This window comes from Pseudophryne corroboree, chromosome 6 (genome assembly GCF_028390025.1).
Source record: "Pseudophryne corroboree isolate aPseCor3 chromosome 6, aPseCor3.hap2, whole genome shotgun sequence".
In the NCBI taxonomy this organism is placed as follows: Eukaryota; Metazoa; Chordata; class Amphibia; order Anura; family Myobatrachidae; genus Pseudophryne; species Pseudophryne corroboree.
In genome coordinates this window covers 111,094,834-111,118,777 of record NC_086449.1, presented here as the reverse complement: position 1 = coordinate 111,118,777, position 23,944 = coordinate 111,094,834, and the positions used below count along the sequence as shown (strand labels likewise).

The 23,944-nt window shown below is 46.5% G+C and overlaps 1 protein-coding gene across 6 annotated transcripts in view; it reads right to left on the bottom strand.

Moving 5' to 3' along the window:
• LOC134936579 (CD209 antigen-like protein C) overlaps positions 1–23,944 on the bottom strand; it is a 171,174-nt gene that overhangs the window by 82,842 nt on the left and 64,388 nt on the right. For all 6 annotated transcript variants that reach the window (XM_063931675.1, XM_063931673.1, XM_063931670.1 and 3 more), the window contains one exon: positions 10,612–10,686. In XM_063931675.1, the coding sequence (XP_063787745.1) occupies positions 10,612–10,686 (75 nt within the window). Of the gene's footprint in view, positions 1–10,611; positions 10,687–23,944 lie in introns of those variants that run through there.

The following is a 23,944-nucleotide window of genomic DNA, read 5'->3' as shown; positions in this document are numbered from 1 at the left end:
CCAGTGTGCTGCATCATCTATATATATTATATATCTGTCTGACTGCTCAGCTCACACAGCTTATAATTGTGGGGGAGACTGGGGAGCACTACTGCAGTGCCAGTTATAGGTTATAGCAGGAGCCAGGAGTACATATTATATTAAAATTAAACAGTGCACACTTTTGCTGCAGGAGTGCCACTGCCAGTGTGACTGACCAGTGACCTGACCACACTGACCACCAGTATAGTTAGTAGTATACTTATATTGTGATTGCCTGAAAAAGTTAAACACTCGTCGTGTGACTTCACTTGTGTGTTTTTTTTTTTTTTATTCTATAAAAATAAAACTCATTCTGCTGACAGACAGTGTCCAGCAGGTCCGTCATTATATAATATATAATATATACCTGTCCGGCTGCAGTAGTGATATATATATATTTTTTATATCATTTATCATCCAGTCGCAGCAGACACAGTACGGTAGTTCACGGCTGTGGCTACCTCTGTGTCTCTGCACTCGGCAGGCAGTCCGTCCATAATTGTAATACCACCTAACCGTGGATTTTTTTCATTCTTCTTTATACATACATAGTTACATAGACATCTTCTCTTTATCAACCAGTCTATATTAGCTGCAGACACAGTACAGTACGGTAGTTCACGGCTGTGGCTACCTCTGTGTCTGCACTCGGCAGGCAGTCCGTCCATAATTGTATACCACCTAACCGTGGTTTTTTTTCATTCTTCTTTATACATACATAGTTACATAGACATCTTCTCTTTATCAACCAGTCTATATTAGCTGCAGACACAGTACAGTACGGTAGTTCACGGCTGTGGCTACCTCTGTGTCTGCACTCGGCAGGCAGTCCGTCCATAATTGTATACCACCTAACCGTGGATTTTTTTCAGTCTTCTTTATACATACATAGTTACATAGACATCTTCTCTTTATCAACCAGTCTATATTAGCTGCAGACACAGTACAGTACGGTAGTTCACGGCTGTGGCTACCTCTGTGTCTGCAGTCGGCAGGCAGTCCATAATTGTATACTAGTATCCATCTCCATTGTTTACCTGAGGTGCCTTTTAGTTGTGCCTATTAAAATATGGAGAACAAAAATGTTGAGGTTCCAAAATTAGGGAAAGATCAAGATCCACTTCCACCTCGTGCTGAAGCTGCTGCCACTAGTCATGGCCGAGACGATGAAATGCCAGCAACGTCGTCTGCCAAGGCCGATGCCCAATGTCATAGTACAGAGCATGTAAAATCCAAAACACCAAATATCAGTAAAAAAAGGACTCCAAAACCTAAAATAAAATTGTCGGAGGAGAAGCGTAAACTTGCCAATATGCCATTTACCACACGGAGTGGCAAGGAACGGCTGAGGCCCTGGCCTATGTTCATGGCTAGTGGTTCAGCTTCACATGAGGATGGAAGCACTCAGCCTCTCGCTAGAAAAATGAAAAGACTCAAGCTGGCAAAAGCAGCACAGCAAAGAACTGTGCATTCTTCGAAATCCCAAATCCACAAGGAGAGTCCAATTGTGTCGGTTGCGATGCCTGACCTTCCCAACACTGGACATGAAGAGCATGCGCCTTCCACCATTTGCACGCCCCCTGCAAGTGCTGGAAGGAGCACCCGCAGTCCAGTTCCTGATAGTCAGATTGAAGATGTCAGTGTTGAAGTACACCAGGATGAGGAGGATATGGGTGTTGCTGGCGCTGGGGAGGAAATTGACAAGGAGGATTCTGATGGTGAGGTGGTTTGTTTAAGTCAGGCACCCGGGGAGACACCTGTTGTCCGTGGGAGGAATATGGCCGTTGACATGCCAGGTGAAAATACCAAAAAAATCAGCTCTTCGGTGTGGAGGTATTTCACCAGAAATGCGGACAACAGGTGTCAAGCCGTGTGTTCCCTTTGTCAAGCTGTAATAAGTAGGGGTAAGGACGTTAACCACCTCGGAACATCCTCCCTTATACGTCACCTGCAGCGCATTCATAATATGTCAGTGACAAGTTCAAAAACTTTGGGTGACAGCGGAAGCAGTCCACTGACCAGTAAATCCCTTCCTCTTGTAACCAAGCTCACGCAAACCACCCCACCAACTCCCTCAGTGTCAATTTCCTCCTTCCCCAGGAATGCCAATAGTCCTGCAGGCCATGTCACTGGCAATTCTGACGAGTCCTCTCCTGCCTGGGATTCCTCCGATGCATCCTTGCGTGTAACGCCTACTGCTGCTGGCGCTGCTGTTGTTGCCGCTGGGAGTCGATGGTCATCCCAGAGGGGAAGTCGTAAGCCCACTTGTACTACTTCCAGTAAGCAATTGACTGTTCAACAGTCCTTTGCGAGGAAGATGAAATATCACAGCAGTCATCCTACTGCAAAGCGGATAACTGAGGCCTTGACAACTATGTTGGTGTTAGACGTGCGTCCGGTATCCGCCGTTAGTTCACAGGGAACTAGACAATTTATTGAGGCAGTGTGCCCCCGTTACCAAATACCATCTAGGTTCCACTTCTCTAGGCAGGCGATACCGAGAATGTACACGGACGTCAGAAAAAGACTCACCAGTGTCCTAAAAAATGCAGTTGTACCCAATGTCCACTTAACCACGGACATGTGGACAAGTGGAGCAGGGCAGGGTCAGGACTATATGACTGTGACAGCCCACTGGGTAGATGTATGGACTCCCGCCGCAAGAACAGCAGCGGCGGCACCAGTAGCAGCATCTCGCAAACGCCAACTCTTTCCTAGGCAGGCTACGCTTTGTATCACCGCTTTCCAGAATACGCACACAGCTGAAAACCTCTTACGGCAACTGAGGAAGATCATCGCGGAATGGCTTACCCCAATTGGACTCTCCTGTGGATTTGTGGCATCGGACAACGCCAGCAATATTGTGTGTGCATTAAATATGGGCAAATTCCAGCACGTCCCATGTTTTGCACATACCTTGAATTTGGTGGTGCAGAATTTTTTAAAAAACGACAGGGGCGTGCAAGAGATGCTGTCGGTGGCCAGAAGAATTGCGGGACACTTTCGGCGTACAGGCACCACGTACAGAAGACTGGAGCACCACCAAAAACTACTGAACCTGCCCTGCCATCATCTGAAGCAAGAAGTGGTAACGAGGTGGAATTCAACCCTCTATATGCTTCAGAGGTTGGAGGAGCAGCAAAAGGCCATTCAAGCCTATACAATTGAGCACGATATAGGAGGTGGAATGCACCTGTCTCAAGTGCAGTGGAGAATGATTTCAACGTTGTGCAAGGTTCTGATGCCCTTTGAACTTGCCACACGTGAAGTCAGTTCAGACACTGCCAGCCTGAGTCAGGTCATTCCCCTCATCAGGCTTTTGCAGAAGAAGCTGGAGGCATTGAAGAAGGAGCTAACACGGAGCGATTCCGCTAGGCATGTGGGACTTGTGGATGCAGCCCTTAATTCGCTTAACAAGGATTCACGGGTGGTCAATCTGTTGAAATCAGAGCACTACATTTTGGCCACCGTGCTCGATCCTAGATTTAAAGCCTACCTTGGATCTCTCTTTCCGGCAGACACAAGTCTGCTGGGGTTGAAAGACCTGCTGGTGACAAAATTGTCAAGTCAAGCGGAACGCGACCTGTCAACATCTCCTCCTTCACATTCTCCCGCAACTGGGGGTGCGAGGAAAAGGCTCAGAATTCCGAGCCCACCCGCTGGCGGTGATGCAGGGCAGTCTGGAGCGACTGCTGATGCTGACATCTGGTCCGGACTGAAGGACCTGACAACGATTACGGACATGTCGTCTACTGTCACTGCATATGATTCTCTCAACATTGATAGAATGGTGGAGGATTATATGAGTGACCGCATCCAAGTAGGCACGTCACACAGTCCGTACTTATACTGGCAGGAAAAAGAGGCAATTTGGAGGCCCTTGCACAAACTGGCTTTATTCTACCTAAGTTGCCCTCCCACAAGTGTGTACTCCGAAAGAGTGTTTAGTGCCGCCGCTCACCTTGTCAGCAATCGGCGTACGAGGTTACATCCAGAAAATGTGGAGAAGATGATGTTCATTAAAATGAATTATAATCAATTCCTCCGCGGAGACATTGACCAGCAGCAATTGCCTCCACAAAGTACACAGGGAGCTGAGATGGTGGATTCCAGTGGGGACGAATTGATAATCTGTGAGGAGGGGGATGTACACGGTGATATATCGGAGGGTGAAGATGAGGTGGACATCTTGCCTCTGTAGAGCCAGTTTGTGCAAGGAGAGATTAATTGCTTCTTTTTTGGGGGGGGTCCAAACCAACCCGTCATATCAGTCACAGTCGTGTGGCAGACCCTGTCACTGAAATGATGGGTTGGTTAAAGTGTGCATGTCCTGTTTTGTTTATACAACATAAGGGTGGGTGGGAGGGCCCAAGGACAATTCCATCTTGCACCTCTTTTTTCTTTTCTTTTTCTTTGCATCATGTGCTGATTGGGGAGGGTTTTTTGGAAGGGACATCCTGCGTGACACTGCAGTGCCACTCCTAGATGGGCCCGGTGTTTGTGTCGGCCACTAGGGTCGCTAATCTTACTCACACAGTCAGCTACCTCATTGCGCCTCTTTTTTTCTTTGCGTCATGTGCTGTTTGGGGAGGGTTTTTTGGAAGGGACATCCTGCGTGACACTGCAGTGCCACTCCTAGATGGGCCCGGTGTTTGTGTCGGCCACTAGGGTCGCTAATCTTACTCACACAGCTACCTCATTGCGCCTCTTTTTTTCTTTGCGTCATGTGCTGTTTGGGGAGGGTTTTTTGGAAGGGCCATCCTGCGTGACACTGCAGTGCCACTCCTAGATGGGCCCGGTGTTTGTGTCGGCCACTAGGGTCGCTAATCTTACTCACACAGCTACCTCATTGCGCCTCTTTTTTTCTTTGCGTCATGTGCTGTTTGGGGAGGGTTTTTTGGAAGGGACATCCTGCGTGACACTGCAGTGCCACTCCTAGATGGGCCCGGTGTTTGTGTCGGCCACTAGGGTCGCTTATCTTACTCACACAGCGACCTCGGTGCAAATTTTAGGACTAAAAATAATATTGTGAGGTGTGAGGTATTCAGAATAGACTGAAAATGAGTGTAAATTATGGTTTTTGAGGTTAATAATACTTTGGGATCAAAATGACCCCCAAATTCTATGATTTAAGCTGTTTTTTAGTGTTTTTTGAAAAAAACACCCGAATCCAAAACACACCCGAATCCGACAAAAAAAATTCGGTGAGGTTTTGCCAAAACGCGTTCGAACCCAAAACACGGCCGCGGAACCGAACCCAAAACCAAAACACAAAACCCGAAAAATTTCAGGCGCTCATCTCTAGAATCCATACCTGTGCTGCATTTTAGTTGTGCGCAGTATATAGTAGGAGGGGACAGTGCAGAATGTTGCTGTGACCACCAGTATATATATAGCAGTACGGTACAGTAGTCCACTGCTCTACCTCTGTGTCGTCAAGTATACTATGCATCCATACATGTGCTGCGTTTTAGTTGTGCGCAGTATATAGTAGGAGGGGACAGTGCAGAATTTTGCTGTGACCACCAGTATATGTATAGCAGTACGGTACAGTAGTCCATTGCTCTACTTCTGTGTCGTCAAGTATACTACAAAAGTTCAGTAAAATGACCCAAAAATCAAAATTAAAAGCGTCTGATGAGAAGCGTAAACTTGCCAATATGCCATTTATGACACGGAGTGGCAAGGAACGGCTGAGGCCCTGGCCTATGTTCATGGCTAGTGGTTCAGATTCACATGAGGATGGAAGCACTCATCCTCTCGCTAGAAAACTGCAGTGCCACTCCTAGATGGGCCAGGTGTTTGTGTCGGCCACTTGGGTCGCTTAGCTTAGTCACACAGCTACCACATTGCACCTCTTTTTTTCTTTGCATCATGTGCTGTTTGGGGACTATTTTTTTAAATCTGCCATCCTGTCTGACACTGCAGTGCCACTCCTAGATGGGCCAGGTGTTTGTGTCGGCCACTTGGGTCGCTTAGCTTAGTCACACAGCTACCTCATTGTACGTCTTTTTTTCTTTGCATCATGTGCTGTTTGGGGACTATTTTTTAAATCTGCCATCCTGTCTAACACTGCAGTGCCACTCCTAGATGGGCAAGGTGTTTGTGTCGGCCACTTGGGTCGCTTAGCTTAGTCACACAGCTACCTCATTGCACCTCTTTTTTTCTTGGCATCATGTGCTGTTTGGGGACTATTTTTTAAATCTGCCATCCTGTCTGACACTGCAGTGCCACTCCTAGATGGGCCAGGTGTTTGTGTCGGCCACTTGGGTCGCTTAGCTTAGTCACACAGCTACCTCATTGCACCTCTTTTTTTCTTTGCATCATGTGCTGTTTGGGGACTATTTTTTAAATCTGCCATCCTGTCTGACACTGCAGTGCCACTCCTAGATGGGCCAGGTGTTTGTGTCGGCCACTTGGGTCGCTTAGCTTAGCCATCCAGCGACCTCGGTGCAAATTTTAGGACAAAAATAATATTGTGAGGTGTTCAGAATAGACTGGAAATGAGTGGAAATTATGGTTATTGAGGTTAATAATACTATGTGATCAAAATGACCCCCAAATTCTATGATTTAAGATGTTTTTGAGGGGTTTTTGTAAAAAAAACACACGAATCCAAAACACACCCGAATCCGACAAAAAATTTTCAGGGAGGTTTTGCCAAAACGCGTCGGAATCCAAAACACGGCCGTGGAACCAAATCCAAAACACAAAACCCGAAAAATTTCCGGTGCACATCACTAGTATTTAGTGATGCTTGAGAACGTTGAAAAAAAAATAGGAATGAAGCTAGAGATCGCAGGAATAGCTCTTAGCTATAATATGGGATACTGAGAACCATGTGGACAGAGTTCCGCTGGAGAATAGCTACTGTTAGCCAAAACATATACTCTGCCGACACAGGGTGCAATAGCAGGAGAGTCAGACTGCACCGCAGAGAGTTATCACAGGAGAGGCAGGCTGCACTGCAGAGAGTTATCACAGGAGAGGCAGGCTGCACCAGAGGGAGTTATCTCAGGAGAGGCAGACTGCACCGCAGAGAGTTAACACAGGTGAAGCAGGCTGCACTGCAGAGAGTTATTACAGGAGAGGCAGGCTGCACCACAGAGAGTTAACACAGGAGAAGCAGACTGCACCGCAGAGTATGGACACAGGGGAGTCAGGCTGTACTGCAGAGTATAACACAGGAGAGTCTCTAGTGAAGCTGTAGACTGGAAGACAATTGAAGCACTGACAATTTCCTGGGTGCTGGGACAGGATATTTATATCCACTGGTGAACAGGCATTGGCTAACAACTTGACACAGGCACCAGCAGCGCTGTGGATTGGTGAGAAGCTTGACATGTGACCCCATCCAACATGACTGCGCCCATTGACAGAGTCTGAAGGGGAAAAGAACCATGTGCCAAACAACAATGGCGGCGGAGACCGCAGCAGCAGAAGACTCCACGCTACACGCACAACGGCCACAGGGATGACAGCAGTGGCCGCGGTTCACAGAGAACGCCACACTCAGTCTCCATGCGGCAGGACCATGGGTGTGGCGGCGACGGCCGAGACGGGCTGAGAGCGCCACACCAGGCCAGGTGAAAACACTAAGAAGGCCGCTGAGCCGGCGCTGCAGGTAACATAACAATGAAATGTAACCAAAGCATAGTTATGACCCGGGCCTGGCAAGCTGAGCCAATCTCAGGATACACCTAACCGGCAGAAAATGGCGACCAGACACCCGGATAGTGACACCTCCTATCTGCTAAATCCAAGGGTCACTACTCTTTGCTTATTCTTCTTGACTTCTCTGCTGCTTTTGACACTGTGGACCACCCTCTCCTTCTGCAAATCCTTCACTCCCTTGGTCTGCGTGATACTGCCCTTTCCTGGCTGTCCTACCTCTCTGACCGTTCCTTCTCTGTCTCCTCTCATGGCTGCACCTCCCCCACTTCCACTAACTGTAGGTGTCCCCCAAAGCTCTGTTCTTGGTCCTCTCCTTTTCTCTCTCTATACATCCTCCTTAGGAGATCTCAGTAGCTCTTTTGACTTACAATGTCATCTCTATGCTGATGATACTCAAATCTACCTTTCTTCCCCTGACCTCTCTCCTGCTCTCCTCACTCGTGTATCCAACTGTCTCTCTGCTATCTCTTCCTGGATGTCCCAGCGCTTTTTAAACTTAACATGTCTAAGACTGAGCTGATCATCTTTCCACCCTCCCGCACAACCTCACCTCCCACAATTTCACTATCTATAGATGGCACTACTATCTCCTCTAGCCCCCAAGTGCGCTGTCTTGGAGTAATCCTTGACTCTTCCCTCTTCTTCAAACCACACATTCAGCACCTATCACAAACCTGTCATTTTCATCTCAAAAATATTTCCAGGATCAGACCCTTTCTCACCCAGGATGCCACTAAGACCCTTATACACTCACTGGTCATCTCCAAACTGGACTACTGTAATCTCCTCCTGACTGGCATCCCTAACACATACTGTACATCTCTCCACTCCAATCTATCCTCAATGCTGCTGCCCAGATCATCTTCCTCAACAAACGCACTATATACACCTCACCTCTCTTACTAGCCCTTCACTGGCTCCCCTTCCCCTTCAGAATACATATCAAGCTTCTCACACTCACTTACAAAGCCCTCACCCACTCCTCTCCCAGTTACATATCTGACCTTATCTCCCTTTACACTCCCGGCTGTCCTCTTCGCTCTGCTAATGCACGTCGCCTCTCCTGCCTTCTGATTACTTCCTCCCACTCCTACCTCCAAGATTTTGCACGTGCTGCTCCCTTTTTCTGGAATTCTCTACCTCTCCCCCTCAGACTCTCCACCTCTCTACAAAACTTCAAGCGGGCTCTCAAGACACACTTCTTCACCAAACCCAGCCAAATCTCATCCTAAGCCTTCTGTGGCCCACGCTCACTTTCTACCCCATCTGTGTCACCCCTGTCTGTGTGCCCCTCCCCTTTAGAATGTAAGCTCTCACGAGCAGGGTCCTCTTCCCTTATGTGCTTTTACATCTCTTACTTAACTTATCTTCTTTTCAATACTACCTTTGATGGCACCAAATCCTTCGGTTTTCTGCCACCCTGATACTTATTTCAGTGCTGTCTACTGACGCAGCTATGTTTATATATACCCTGTACTTGTCCTATATTGTATTGAACTGTAAGTCACTGTCTTCATGTTTTTGCTTGTTTACTCAGTAATTGGGCGCTGCGGATCCCATGTGGCGCCATATAAATAAAGGATAATAATAATAATAATAATAATAATAATAATAATAATGCCTGCAACAGGTATTATTATGGATGTTATTAGCTGTTGTCCATTTGCTTTTTTTGCATGCTTTCTTACTACAAGCATTACAATCAGACTCTTAAGTAGTAGAGCTTTAAGGCTGTACCATACATTTCTGCTATGATGCATTACATCATTATCTTGGGTTTGTAATATTTCATACTAATTTGTAGTGTTACTATGGTGATGAGCGCATATTGTATTGACATCACTTGACTGCACTACCACTTCCAGTCAGCAAGCATCTGAATAAGGTGATAGCCTTATTTAATGTAAGAAGTTTATTTTATTGTTATCCCTGAAGAAAGAAGTTTTGCTCTGAAATGTTGGAACACTTAACCTGTTTGACTACATGCTGCTGCTGTATTTGACAATTGTTTTGATTTTAAATATATATATTTCAATCATGCGGAAATTGCAGGATTTCAAGTATCAGAGGTAATTAGCAATAGCCTAACACAGGAAATGTCACAGCAATATCTATTACTTCATAGCAGTGAGGTGCGGTGAGGTCAGTGGCTGGTGAGGCACTAGCTAGTATCAGAGCCAGATTTACACACACATGATTTGGTGGTGAGTTTTGACTATTTAAAATATTAGAAAAATTGAAAGATAATAGGTATAACTTTAAATATTATCTTTGTATTAGTTTAATCATTTTTATAACCAAAACTCTGGAGTGTAAGGGAGTATGCCAGGTGAGACATTGCTTCTCCTGCCGCCCACCCTGACCAGCACGTCAATGCTTCATAACCCCGCAAAAAATGTGATCGCCTCTGCCTGTCAACCAGGCACAGGCATTCGCGGGGCGGGGGGGGGGAGGGCAACGCTTCGCTTCCAAGGCGAAGCGTTGTAGAGTCATGGCGTCAAAACGAGGGTGTGGTGGCACGAGCGGTAGGCATGATAAGGGTGTGATGTCACATGCAGCCACTGCGATTACTAAAATGGAGGCGGGTCCAGGAGGCTACCCATTTTTTTGTTATCAAGCAGAAATTGCGGTGTGATCGCAATTTTTACTTGGTCAAGAGGGCGGCCGGCGGTCAGCATGCCTGTCCGCCTTGCCCTGCGATGGACGGCCCCCAGCATGCAATCACAAGGATTGCAAATTCTGCTACTTAGCAGAATTTGCAATCCTTAGTGAATTAGGCCCACAGCCCCGAAAAAAACGTCCCTTTTTGCCATGATATGCAATGATAAGAAATGTTCATTTTTGGGGTGGAATCACATTTTTTTGTAAATAGTCACCTATGTATTAGTTCTTTACCCAAGATTTCTGACTCCTTACCTGCCTTCCGCTGTTTGAGTTCTGTCCTGTTCATGTTGGCATACGTATGTTCCCCATCTCTTAGATAGGTAGCACCTACAACGAAAAGGGTAGATGATGTGTCCAGAAATACAGGGACACTCTGGGAGATGTATCAAACCTTCAAAATATGACGAATGGAAAAGTTGCCCATAGCAACCATCCAGATTCTACCTACTGTACAAAATTATAGAATGTACTACATGAATGACAGCTACAGTATATGATTGGTTGCTAGTAAATATTGGGCATTCTGTTATCAGTGTTTGTGAAAATTATTGGACCTGTATCAAACCTTTAATAGAGATAAAGTGGAGATGTTTCCCAGCCAATCAGCTTCTGTCATTTTATAGACTGTGTTAGATGGTAGCTGAAAGTGTATTGGTTGCTATGGGCAACTTCCCCAAGTTATCTTTCTACATCTCCTGTAAAAATCAGTTATTTAGATGAGACACCACAAGTATGAATAAATCTATATACACAAAGCATAAAACTATACTCTAGTACAGGCTTTTTCAACCAGTGTGCCGTGGCACACTAGTTGAAAGGTGTGCCGCGGAGCCAGAGCAGCTTCCTGCACCTTCAGAGTGAACTGTTGGCCCGGGCTCTTCTTAGAGGATCATTCATGCTCCGGCTGTGACCTGTGCCTTGATGACGCGGCAGTGTGATATCATAGACCACGGCCGCCGCATCTCGCCACCCAGCCAGCCCACCCGCCTGCATACACATCTTCCAATTTCCAAAGCAAGTGGGTTTAGGATAAATGACAATAAGCAGGCGCCTAAATCAAATAACAAAGGTATGGCAATACATTCCTTATATGATGAAGGGTCTCTTCATAGCTCCATTCCCTTTTGACAGATGAATTCTCACCATGTAGGAAAAGATCAGAAATATATCATGTGTAGTACAATTAATTTAATAAACTGACATACACATACATAAAACTCTAAAGAAGACACAATAAAAAGATGATCCCCAAGTTCTGGTACATATGGTTCTGATAGCACAATTACCAGAGTTCGTTGAGAACTGGTGTGAAGCAGCTCTCAAACAGGCAAGATGATAAAAAGTCACCAGATAGTCTCCCGGGGTGGACAGTCCATGAATGCCCTCGGGCAACCAGTGTTGCAGTCCAATCGACCAGAAACTCGGGGTCCAGGTAAACAGCCGACGCATTTCGACCCAAGTACTCTGGGTCTTTCTCAAGGCAGAATAAAAGTCTCTGTAACAGAACTAGCTTATATACCCCCTAAAGCCAATCCCCTTCATCTATCCATTAAACCTCTGTGGGCCAATCAGAGGTCTCATTGTTCCTATATTCACTATTTAAAGGTGCATCCATACAGTATGTCAATCAAATATGTGCATAACCGGTGGTTGGTCCGGATGGGAGCCACGCCTCGTGTCTCTGAATGCGCGGGATCTCAAACCCGCGGTGACGTCATCTCCTAGGCAACCAACGTGCTCCCGGAAGTCATCATGTCCGATCTACCGGCGGCTCCCCCTCATCCTTTTCCCTAGCAGCCGTGCCGAGACACTCCCGGAAGCTGTCATTCGGAGTCCGCTGGCGTCATCCCCACGGCGACTCCGCTGCCGTGGCAACCTGTGATGCGTCCCCGCAGTTGATTCCTCACCACACACACAGAACCCTTAGCGTCACATCCGTTTCAACAGCTTCTCCCGGCCTGCCGTCTCCATAATACATTGTTGCCATGGTGATCGCCACAAACACATGCACTCTCCCGATGATCCAGGAAGTCTAAATTTTTTAAAAATGCTCTTAATGAGATCTAAAAAGCAGACAAAAAACATGCAATATATAATGAGTGTATGCAATAAAAAAAAGTATATGCAATCTGATGACAACATATAGTTAAATGAAATATTAAAAATAAAATAATAAAAACCACTTTGATTCGTCACAAAACAAATGTACACTCCTCATGGTCCAAGAAGCCTAAGTTTTTCCAATACTCTTAATAGGGTCTAAAAAACAGACAGAAATCCTCCGATGTATAATGAGTATATACAATTAAAAACATTCAGAAGAATATATGAAATCTAATAAATACAGCAGCATGAGATTAAAAGATGTTATAAAAACCACTTTAATTCGAAGTCTTTGTTAATGCCTAGCGAATGAAGAGTGTTAAGATCAAAAATAAGATTTTACTTACCGATAAATCTATTTCTCGTAGTCCGTAGTGGATGCTGGGGACTCCGTCAGGACCATGGGGGATTAGCGGCTCCGCAGGAGACAGGGCACAAAAATAAAGCTTTAGGATCAGGTGGTGTGCACTGGCTCCTCCCCCTATGACCCTCCTCCAAGCCTCAGTTAGGATACTGTGCCCGGACGAGCGTACACAATAAGGAAGGATTTTGAATCCCGGGTAAGACTCATACCAGCCACACCAATCACACCGTACAACTTGTGATCTGAACCCAGTTAACAGTATGACAACGTAGGAGCCTCTGAACAGACGGCTCACAACAAGAACAACCCGATTTTTTTGTAACAATAACTATGTACAAGTATTGCAGACAATCCGCACTTGGGATGGGCGCCCAGCATACACTACGGACTACGAGAAATAGATTTATCGGTAAGTAAAATCTTATTTTCTCTAACGTCCTAGTGGATGCTGGGGACTCCGTCAGGACCATGGGGATTATACCAAAGCTCCCAAACGGGCGGGAGAGTGCGGATGACTCTGCAGCACCGAATGAGAGAACTCCAGGTCCTCTTTAGCCAGGGTATCAAATTTGTAGAATTTTACAAACGTGTTCTCCCCCGACCACGTAGCTGCTCGGCAGAGTTGTAATGCCGAGACCCCTCGGGCAGCCGCCCAAGATGAGCCCACCTTCCTTGTGGAATGGGCCTTGACAGATTTAGGCTGTGGCAGGCCTGCCACAGAATGTGCAAGTTGAATTGTGCTACAAATCCAACGAGCAATCGTCTGCTTAGAAGCAGGAGCACCCAGCTTGTTGGGTGCATACAGTATAAACAGCGAGTCAGATTTTCTGACTCCAGCCGTCCTTGAAATATATATTTTCAATGCCCTGACAACGTCCAGCAACTTGGAATCCTCCAAATCGCTAGTAGCCGCAGGCACCACAATAGGCTGGTTCAGGTGAAACGCTGACACCACCTTAGGCAGAAAATGAGGACGCGTCCGCAGTTCTGCCCTGTCCGAATGGAAAATCAGATATGGGCTTTTATACGATAAAGCCGCCAATTCTGACACTCTCCTGGCTGAAGCCAGAGCCAGTAGCATGGTTACTTTCCATGTAAGATATTTCAAATCCGCCGATTTGAGTGGCTCAAACCAATGGGATTTGAGAAAATCCAAAACTACATTAAGGTCCCACGGAGCCACTGGGGGCACAACCGGGGGCTGTATATGTAGTACTCCTTTTACAAAAGTCTGGACTTCAGGAACTGAAGCCAATTCTTTCTGGAAGAAAATCGACAGGGCCGAAATTTGAACCTTAATGGACCCCAACTTGAGGTCCATAGACAATCCTGTTTGCAGGAAATGTAGGAATCGACCCAATTGAAATTCCTCCGTGGGGGCCTTCCTGGCCTCACACCACGCAACATATTTTCTCCAAATGCGGTGATAATGTTGTGCAGTCACCTCCTTCCTGGCTTTAACCAGTGTAGGAATGACCTCTTCTGGAATGCCTTTTTCCCTTAGAATTCGGCGTTCAACCGCCACGCCGTCAAACGCAGCCGCGGTAAGTCTTGGAATAGACACGGTCCCTGCTGAATCAGGTCCCGTCTTAGAGGTAGAGGCCACGGATTTTCCGTGAGCATCTCCTGAAGTTCCGGGTACCAAGTTCTTCTTGGCCAATCCGGAGCCACGAGTATCGTTCTTACTCCCCTTTGCCGTATAATTCTCAGTACTTTGGGTATGAGAGGCAGAGGAGGAAACACATACACTGACTGGAACACCCACGGTGTTACCAGAGCGTCCACAGCTATTGCCTGAGGGTCTCTTGACCTGGCGCAATACCTGTCCAGTTTTTTGTTGAGGCGAGACGCCATCATATCCACCTTTGGTTTTTCCCAACGGTTCACAATCATGTGGAAGACTTCTGGATGAAGTCCCCACTCTCCCGGGTGTAGATCGTGTCTGCTGAGGAAGTCTGCTTCCCAGTTGTCCACTCCCGGAATGAACACTGCTGACAGTGCTATCACATGATCTTCCGCCCAGCGAAGAATCCTTGCAGCTTCTGCCATTGCTCTCCTGCTTCTTGTGCCGCCCTGTCTGTTTACGTGGGCGACTGCCGTGATGTTGTCTGACTGGATCAACACCGGCTGACCCCGAAGCAGGGGTTTTGCCAGGCTTAATCGCTCTTAGCTCCAGTATATTTATGTGAAGAGACATCTCCAGGCTTGACCATACTCCCTGGAAGTTTCTTCCCTGTGTGACCGCTCCCCAGCCTCTCAGACTGGCATCCGTGGTCACCAGGACCCAGTCCTGTATGCCGAATCTGCGGCCTTCTAACAGATGAGCACTCTGCAACCACCACAGAAGAGACACCCTTGTCCGTGGCGATAAGGTTATCCGCTGATGCATCTGCAGATGCGATCCGGACCATTTGTCCAGCAGATCCCACTGAAAAGTTCGTGCGTGGAATCTGCCGAATGGGATTGCTTCGTAAGAAGCCACCATCTTTCCCTGGACTCTTGTGCATTGATGCACAGACACTTTTCCTGGTTTTAGGAGGTTCCTGACAAGTTCGGATAACTCCTTGGCTTTCTCCTCCGGAAGAAACACCTTTTTCTGAACCGTGTCCAGAATCATTCCCAGGAACAGCAGACGTGTTGTCGGGGTCAACTGAGATTTTGGGAAATTCAGAATCCACCCGTGTTGTTGCAGCACTACTTGGGTTAGTGCTACTCCGTCCTCCAGCTGTTCTCTGGACCTTGCCCTTATCAGGAGATCGTCCAAGTAAGGGATAATTAATACGCCTCTTCTTCGCAGAAGAATCATCATTTCGGCCATTACCTTGGTAAAGACCCGAGGTGCCGTGGACAATCCAAACGGCAGCGTCTGAAACTGATAATGACAGTTTTGCACCACGAACCTGAGGTACCCTTGATGTGAAGGGCAAATTGGGACATGCAGGTAAGCATCTTTTATGTCCAGGGACACCATAAAGTCCCCTTCTTCCAGATTCGCTATCACTGCTCTGAGTGATTCCATCTTGAACTTGAATTTTTGTATGTACAGGTTCAAAGATTTCAGATTTAGAATAGGTCTTACCGAGCCGTCCGGCTTCGGTACCACAAATAGCGTGGAGTAATACCCCTTTCCCTGTTGTAGGAGGGGTACCTTGACTATCACCTGCTGAGAAAACAGCTTGTGAATGGCTTCCAATACCGTCGCCCTGTCTGAGGGAGACGTTGGCAAAGCAGACTTTAGGAACCGGCGAGGGGGAGACTTCTCGAATTCCAACCTGTAACCCTGAGATACTACCTGCAGGATCCAGGGGTCCACCTGTGAGCAAGCCCACTGCGCGCTGAAATTCTTGAGTCGACCCCCCACCGCTCCTGAGTCCGCTTGTAAAGCCCCAGCGTCATGCTGAGGGCTTTGCAGAACCCGCGGAGGGCTTCTGTTCCTGGGAAGGGGCTGCTTGCTGCCCTCTCTTACCCTTTCCTCTGCCTCGGGGCAGATATGACTGTCCTTTTGCCCGCTTGTTCTTATAGGACCGAAAGGACTGCGGTTGAAAAGACGGTGTCTTTTTCTGTTGAGAGGGGGTCTGAGGTAAAAAGGTGGATTTCCCGGCAGTTGCCGTGGCCACCAAATCCGATAGACCGACGCCAAATAATTCCTCCCCTTTATACGGCAATACTTCCATATGCCGTTTGGAATCCGCATCACCTGACCACTGTCGTGTCCATAAACTTCTTCTGGCAGATATGGACATCGCACTTACTCTCGATGCCAGAGTGCAAATATCCCTCTGAGCATCTCGCATATAAAGAAAAGCATCCTTTAATTGCTCTAAAGTCTGTAAAATACTGTCCCTATCCAGGGTATCAATATTTTCAGTCAGGGAATCCGACCAGACCACTCCAGCACTGCACATCCAGGCTGAGGCGATGGCTGGTCGCAGTATAACACCAGTATGTGTGTATATACTTTTTAGAGTAGTTTCCAGCCTCCTATCAGCTGGATCCTTGAGGGCGGCCGTATCAGGAGACGGTAACGCCACTTGTTTTGATAAGCGTGTGAGCGCCTTATCCACCTTAGGGGGTGTTTCCCAGCGCGCCCTAACCTCTGGCGGGAAAGGGTATAATGCCAATAACTTTTTAGAAATTAGCCCTTTTCTATCTGGGTTAACCCACGCTTCATCACATACATCATTCAATTCCTCTGATTCAGGAAAAACTACAGGTAGTTTTTTTACCCCCCACATAATACCCCTTTTTGTGGTACTTGTAGTATCAGAGATATGCAAAGTCTCCTTCATTGCCGTGATCATATAACGTGTGGCCCTACTGGAAAATACGTTTGTTTCTTCACCGTCGACACTAGATTCAGTGTCCGTGTCTGGGTCTGTATCGACCGACTGAGGTAAAGGGGCGTTTTACAGCCCCTGACGGTGTCTGAGACGCCTGGGCAGGTACCAACTGGTTTGACGGCCGTCTCATGTCGTCAACTGATTGTAATGTGCTGACATTATCACGTAATTCCATAAACAAAGCCATCCATTCCGGTGTCGACTCCCTAGGGGGTGACATCACCATTACCGGCAATTGCTCTGCCTCCACACCAACATCGTCCTCATACATGTCGACACACACGTACCGACACACAGCAGACACACAGGGAATACTCTCTTGAAGACAGGACCCCACTAGCCCTTTGGGGAGACAGAGGGAGAGTTTGCCAGCACACACCCAAGCGCTATAATATATATGGGAACAACCCTATATAAGTGTTGTATCCTTATAGCAGCTTAAATATATTAATATCGCCAAAAAAAGTGCCCCCCCTCTCTGTTTTACCCTGTTTCTGTAGTGCAGTGCAGGGGAGAGTCCTGGGAGCCTTCCTCACAGCGGAGCTGAGCAGGAAAATGGCGCTGTGTGCTGAGGAGAATAAGCCCCGCCCCCTATTTCGGCGGGCTCTTCTCCGGAATCTGTGAGATCTGGCAGGGGTTAAATACATCCATATAGCCTCAAAGGGCTATATGTGATGTATTTTTAGCCATAAAAAGGTATTATATATTGCTGCCCAGGGCGCCCCCCCAACGCCCTGCACCCTCCGTGACCGCTGTGTGAAGTGTGCTGACAACAATGGCGCACAGCTGCAGTGCTGTGCGCTACCTCAGGAAGACTGAAGAGTCTTCTGCCGCCTGCTTCTGGACCTCTTCCATCTTCGGCATCTGCAAGGGGGGTCGGCGGCGCGGCTCCGGGATGAACCCCAGGGTGAGACCTGTGTTCCGACTCTTTCTGGAGCTAATGGTGTCCAGTAGCCTAAGAAGCCAATCCATCCTGCACGCAGGTGAGTTCACTTCTCTCCCCTAAGTCCCTCGATGCAGTGAGCCTGTTGCCAGCAGGACTCACTGAAAATAAAAAACCTAAAAACTTTTTCTAAGCAGCTCTTTAGGAGAGCCACCTAGATTGCACCCTGCTCGGACGGGCACAAAAACCTAACTGAGGCTTGGAGGAGGGTCATAGGGGGAGGAGCCAGTGCACACCACCTGATCCTAAAGCTTTATTTTTGTGCCCTGTCTCCTGCGGAGCCGCTAATCCCCCATGGTCCTGACGGAGTCCCCAGCATCCACTAGGACGTTAGAGAAAATCAATTTCATCTCGCATTTAGCTAGTAGGGAGGCACTGTCCTTTTGGCGAGAATTGCACCTCACCAATTTGATTCCAGCAAATCTCACAATATTTGAGACCGAACAATTATGAACTGTTTTGAAATGGCTGGAGAGGGCATGGGTCTCCAACCCTTTTTTGATATTTCTACAGTGCTCCCCTATCCGTATCTTTAGGGCACGTGAAGTATGCCCTATATAGAACAAGTGGCATGAACATTCTATAAAATAAATGACATTACTCATATTACAAGTAATAAAATCTTGCACTTTAAAATGTTTATAAATTTTTATGGGAGAATGGGAGACGGAGGTTGTTTGGAACAACAACCCGTTTGGAGCGAATCTGGTGTCCTGGTGTCGCTATATCGATGATATTTTTTTCATATGGAGAGGAGAAAAGGAAGTCTTGGATCAATTTTGTTCCTACTTGAATACAAATTCTCTTAATATAGAACTTGTTTTCAAGAGTGATCAAATTACAGTGGACTTCTTAGATATTACGGTTACCATAGAAAATCATGAAATCTGCACCAGGACGTTTACTAAACAGATTGACTCAAGAACATACATTGGTTACGATAGCTGCCACCATATCAATTGGCTAAATTCGATTCCATTAGGCCAGTTGAAACGGATGAAAAGAAACTACACATGATAATATTTTTAAGGAACAAGCAGATGAATTGAAAACAAGATTTTTAAGAAATGGCTACAAAATGGAGAATATAGAACGAGCATTAGATGAGGTTGAGAAAGTAGATAGGCGAGACCTACTAAAGACAAATACTGGAAAAACATCCCACAACAATAGATATGAGTGGGCATTCATTAGGGGTTACAACTCCCAATATAAAGTCCTAGAAAATTCCTTTAAGAAAAATTGGAACATCCTGAGGAAAGATCCGGTTTTAAAAGCGGTAATTCCGGAACGTCCGGTTTTTATCTACAAGAAAGCCCCAAATTTAAAAAATTCATTGGTGAGGAGCTATCTCCCTTTAAAGAAACGGGAAGGGAGAATTGCCACCAAAGGGTTCCACCGCTGTGGGTCATGTACAGGATGCAGAGAAGTCAAAAGTGATGGTACTAGAAAACTGGATGTAATCACCATAAATGGGTATACTTTTAAAGTGGAAGATTTTATTACTTGTAATATGAGTAATGTCATTTATTTTATAGAATGTTCATGCCACTTGTTCTATATAGGGCGTACTTCACGTGCCCTAAAGATACGGATAGGGGAGCACTGTAGAAATATCAAAAAAGGGTTGGAGACCCATGCCCTCTCCAGCCATTTCAAAACAGTTCATAATTGTTCGGTCTCAAATATTGTGAGATTTGCTGGAATCAAATTGGTGAGGTGCAATTCTCGCCAAAAGGACAGTGCCTCCCTACTAGCTAAATGCGAGATGAAATTGATTTTTAATCTTAACACTCTTCATCCACTAGGCATTAACAAAGACTTCGAATTAAAGTGGTTTTTATAACATCTTTTAATCTCATGCTGCTGTATTTATTAGATTTCATATATTCTTCTGAATGTTTTTTATTGTATATACTCATTATACGTCGGAGGATTTCTGTCTGTTTTTTAGACCCTATTAAGAGTATTGGAAAAACTTAGGCTTCTTGGACCATGAGGAGTGTACATTTGTTTTGTGACGAATCAAAGTGGTTTTTATTATTTTATTTTTAATATTTCATTTAACTATATGTTGTCATCAGATTGCATATACTTTTTTTATTGCATACACTCATTATATATTGCATGTTTTTTGTCTGCTTTTTAGATCTCATTAAGAGCATTTTAAAAAAAATTAGACTTCCTGGATCATGGGGAGAGTGCATGTGTTTGTGAGGATCACCATGGCAACAATGTATTATGGAGACGGCAGGTCGGGAGAAGCTGTTGAAACGGATGTGACGCTAAGGGTTCTGCGTGTGTGGTGAGGAATCAACTGCGGGGACGCATCACAGGTTGCCACGGCAGCGGAGTCGCCGTGGGGATGACGCCAGCGGACTCCGAATGACAACTTCCGGGAGTGTCTCGGCACGGCTGCTAGGGAAAAGGATGAGGGGGAGCCGCCGGCAGATCGGACATGACGACTTCCGGGAGCACGTTGGTTGCCTAGGAGATGACGTCACCGCGGGTTTGAGATCCCGCGCATTCAGAGACACGAGGCGTGGCTCCCATCTGGACCAACCACCGGTTATGCACATATTTGATTGACATATGGATGCACCTTTAAATAGTGAATATAGGAACAATGCGACTGTCACAACTGAGGGCCTGAGCTGACGGGAGGCAGCCTCAGTTGTAGGGGCTGAGATGTAACGGAACCTGGGAGGTTGTATCAGACCCCTAGACATGTAAGTAACATGTAGAATAACTGCCCGAAGGAGTGACCACGACAACCAGGATAAAAGTCAATGATGTTTATTGTGACAAACTCCGTAACACAGCAGCAGTAAAAGGAAACATAAAAGTCAACAGAGGATAAATACAATTCCTGGGTACTACAGGGTGGCAAGGGCCACAGGCACTGGTAGAGTGAGACAGTTCTTATAATCTTCTAGTTGGAAAGTCCTTACCAGGCCTGACTGTAGCAATGGAGAGAACCCAGGATCGTACCAGCTGATGTTCCAGGAAAGGCTGGGCTGCTGAAGGTAAAACGGCTGCTGTGGATACTGGCTGGAACCAGACTGTTGTTGGTATGGAGTGGATACTGGCTGGAACCAGTTAAATAATAAACGAACTTGAGAGCGATGAAATAATAATGAAGTTTGGAGTTTGAGAGCGGTGAAATAATAATACCGGTGGAGAGTGGTAAACTGCAGAAAAGGACACCGGCCCTTTAAGAGAAGCTGTACACTGCTGGAAGCTGGGCTGGAAGCAGGTGATTGTTGTAGCTGGAAACAGGTGAGTCCAGAATGGATCGGAGAGTCAGGCTACACCGCAGATGGAATGCTGGTGCGGGTCTCTATAGCAGAAGTCTGGAGACAGGAGCTGGAACCTGGAAGACAACCACAGGAGAGAGACAAACTGGAACTAGGTTAGACAACCAAAGCACTGACGCCTTCCTTGCTCAGGCACAGCTTACTTATACCTGCAGCAAGGAAGGGGTTGGCTAGGCAATTATGCAAATCAACAATACAGACAGCAGATTGGTGGAAATGATCAGATGACAAAATCCAAGATGGCTGCGCCCATGCAGACACTTGGAGGGAAGTTTGGTTTGTAATCCATGTGAGAATTGAAGCAGCAATGGCGGCGCCGGCCACAGGAGACAGGAGACGCCAGACTGATGAATGCACATCCAAACCACGCGGGCACAGCGGAGGCCGCGGCTGACGTAATCGCCACTCTGACACTTTGCATGCAGAAACTCAGGGACGGCGGCGGAGGCCGCGGGAGACGCCATGCCAGATGTAATATGGCGTTTACTGTGACCGCGTCTCAGAGAGACAGGAGAGGATGCAGGAATGTAAACATCAGGATAACAGATGGGATCCGGTCCTGGAGCGCTGAGCCAGCCTTAGGAGGCATCTGAAGGGTAAGTAATGGCGTCCAGATACCCGGATCGTGACAGCGACCTCTGATTGGCCCACAGAGGTTTAATGGATAGAGGAAGGGGATTGGCTTTAGGGGGTATATAAGCTAGTTCTGTTACAGAGACTTTCATTCTGCCTTGAAAAAGACCCAGAGTACTTGGGTCGAAACGCATCGGCTGTTTACCTGGACCCCGAGTTTCTGGTCGATTGGACTGCAACACTGGTTGCCCGAGGGCATTCACGGACTGTCCACCCCGGGAGACTATCTGGTGACTTTTTATCATCTTGCCTGTTTGAGAGCTGCTTCACACCAGTTCTCAACGAACTCTGGTAATTGTGCTATCAGAACCATATGTACCAGAACTTGGGGATCATCTTTTTATTGTGTCTTCTTTAGAGTTTTATGTATGTGTATGTCAGTTTATTAAATTAATTGTACTACACATGATATATTTCTGATCTTTTCCCACATGGTGAGAATTCATCTGTCAAAAGGGAATGGAGCTATGAAGAGACCCTTCATCATATAAGGAATGTATTGCCATACCTTTGTTATTTGATTTAGGCGCCTGCTTATTGTCATTTATCCTAAACCCACTTGCTTTGTACTATTGTTGAGGTGTTTGGAGAAACACTGAATTTGGTTATTTGATTCAGTAGGCAGCCTTAGTGCGCAGTCTTCTCACCACTTGACTTCCTTTTTTTGCCATCTTCCAATTTTCGCCTGCATCCACAACTTTCCTTGCCCACCCACATCCACACCTGCCCGACCGCCCCCTGTTTAGTATTCGCAGCAATCCACTATCAACAACCCCCGCCACTGAGGGACAGGGAGGAGGACAGCTGACCGGTAGGGGCTAAAATTTGTTATTTTATTTCTCCTGTGGGGAGCAATAGGATTTATGGGGGGAACAATGTGAATAATTCATGTGGGGAGAAATAGTATTTATGTGGGGAGCAATGTGATTGATTTATGTGGGGAGCAATAGGATTTATGTAAGGAGCAACATGATTTATGTGGGGAGCAATGTCAGTTTTTTTCTGTGTAGGCCAATGTATGTGTGGATTTTTTATTACTGTGAGGGCCAATGTGTGTTTTTTGGGGGGTTTCTGTGGGGAACGGATGGTGTGCATTGGCAATTTAAAAACATTGTTCTTCGGTGTGCCGCGATTAAAAAAAGGTTGAAAATCACTGCTCTAGTAGTATGTAGAAATGGTAGCTGGTATAATAAAACATAAATACAAACAAACAAACAAACTGAGATTGCAGTGGTAATTGTTATAATCAAAACTTGGGGATAATAATTATGGTAAAATATGGCAATATTCTTAGATCAAATATTTAAAGAAAAAAAAGATGATTAAGCATGAAGGGGATTAAAACCTGTTGTGGTGTCTGAGTTAGCAAACATGGAAAGTTTTTTGTCTGTTTGGTAATTGTCTATTGGGATTTCGCATACACCCTCCCTATTTTTATTTGTTCTGGGTGGTAAAATATGGCAATCAGCAGCCCTGATGGGCAGTGGATGTGGTTAGGAGTACCTTTAGTCAGGGATGATTGTGGATATCACCTACACTGGGGCCCTTGGCCACAACCCTTATGGTGGTGCAAAGTGAAGTTATGGTGTAATGGGGTGGCAACAGGGACAGCAGAGGCATTTTAAGAGAGTAGAGGGCCCGCCTGCAGCCTCCGTTGCAGGCCCCCTCTTCTGTGGCAGTGAGTAGACTCTGGCATTACGTGGGTTCCTGCAACTTGTTCCCGGGGACATCTCCAGTACACATGCGCAAATCACTCAAAAATGGCATCGACAGCCATTTTCCAAGTGACTTGTGTCTGCCGTGTAGAGCCACAGGACTCCAAAGGGCAAAGTATAATATATGGTCGTGGTGTGGGCCCCACTGGACCCAGGGACCCGGGTGTACT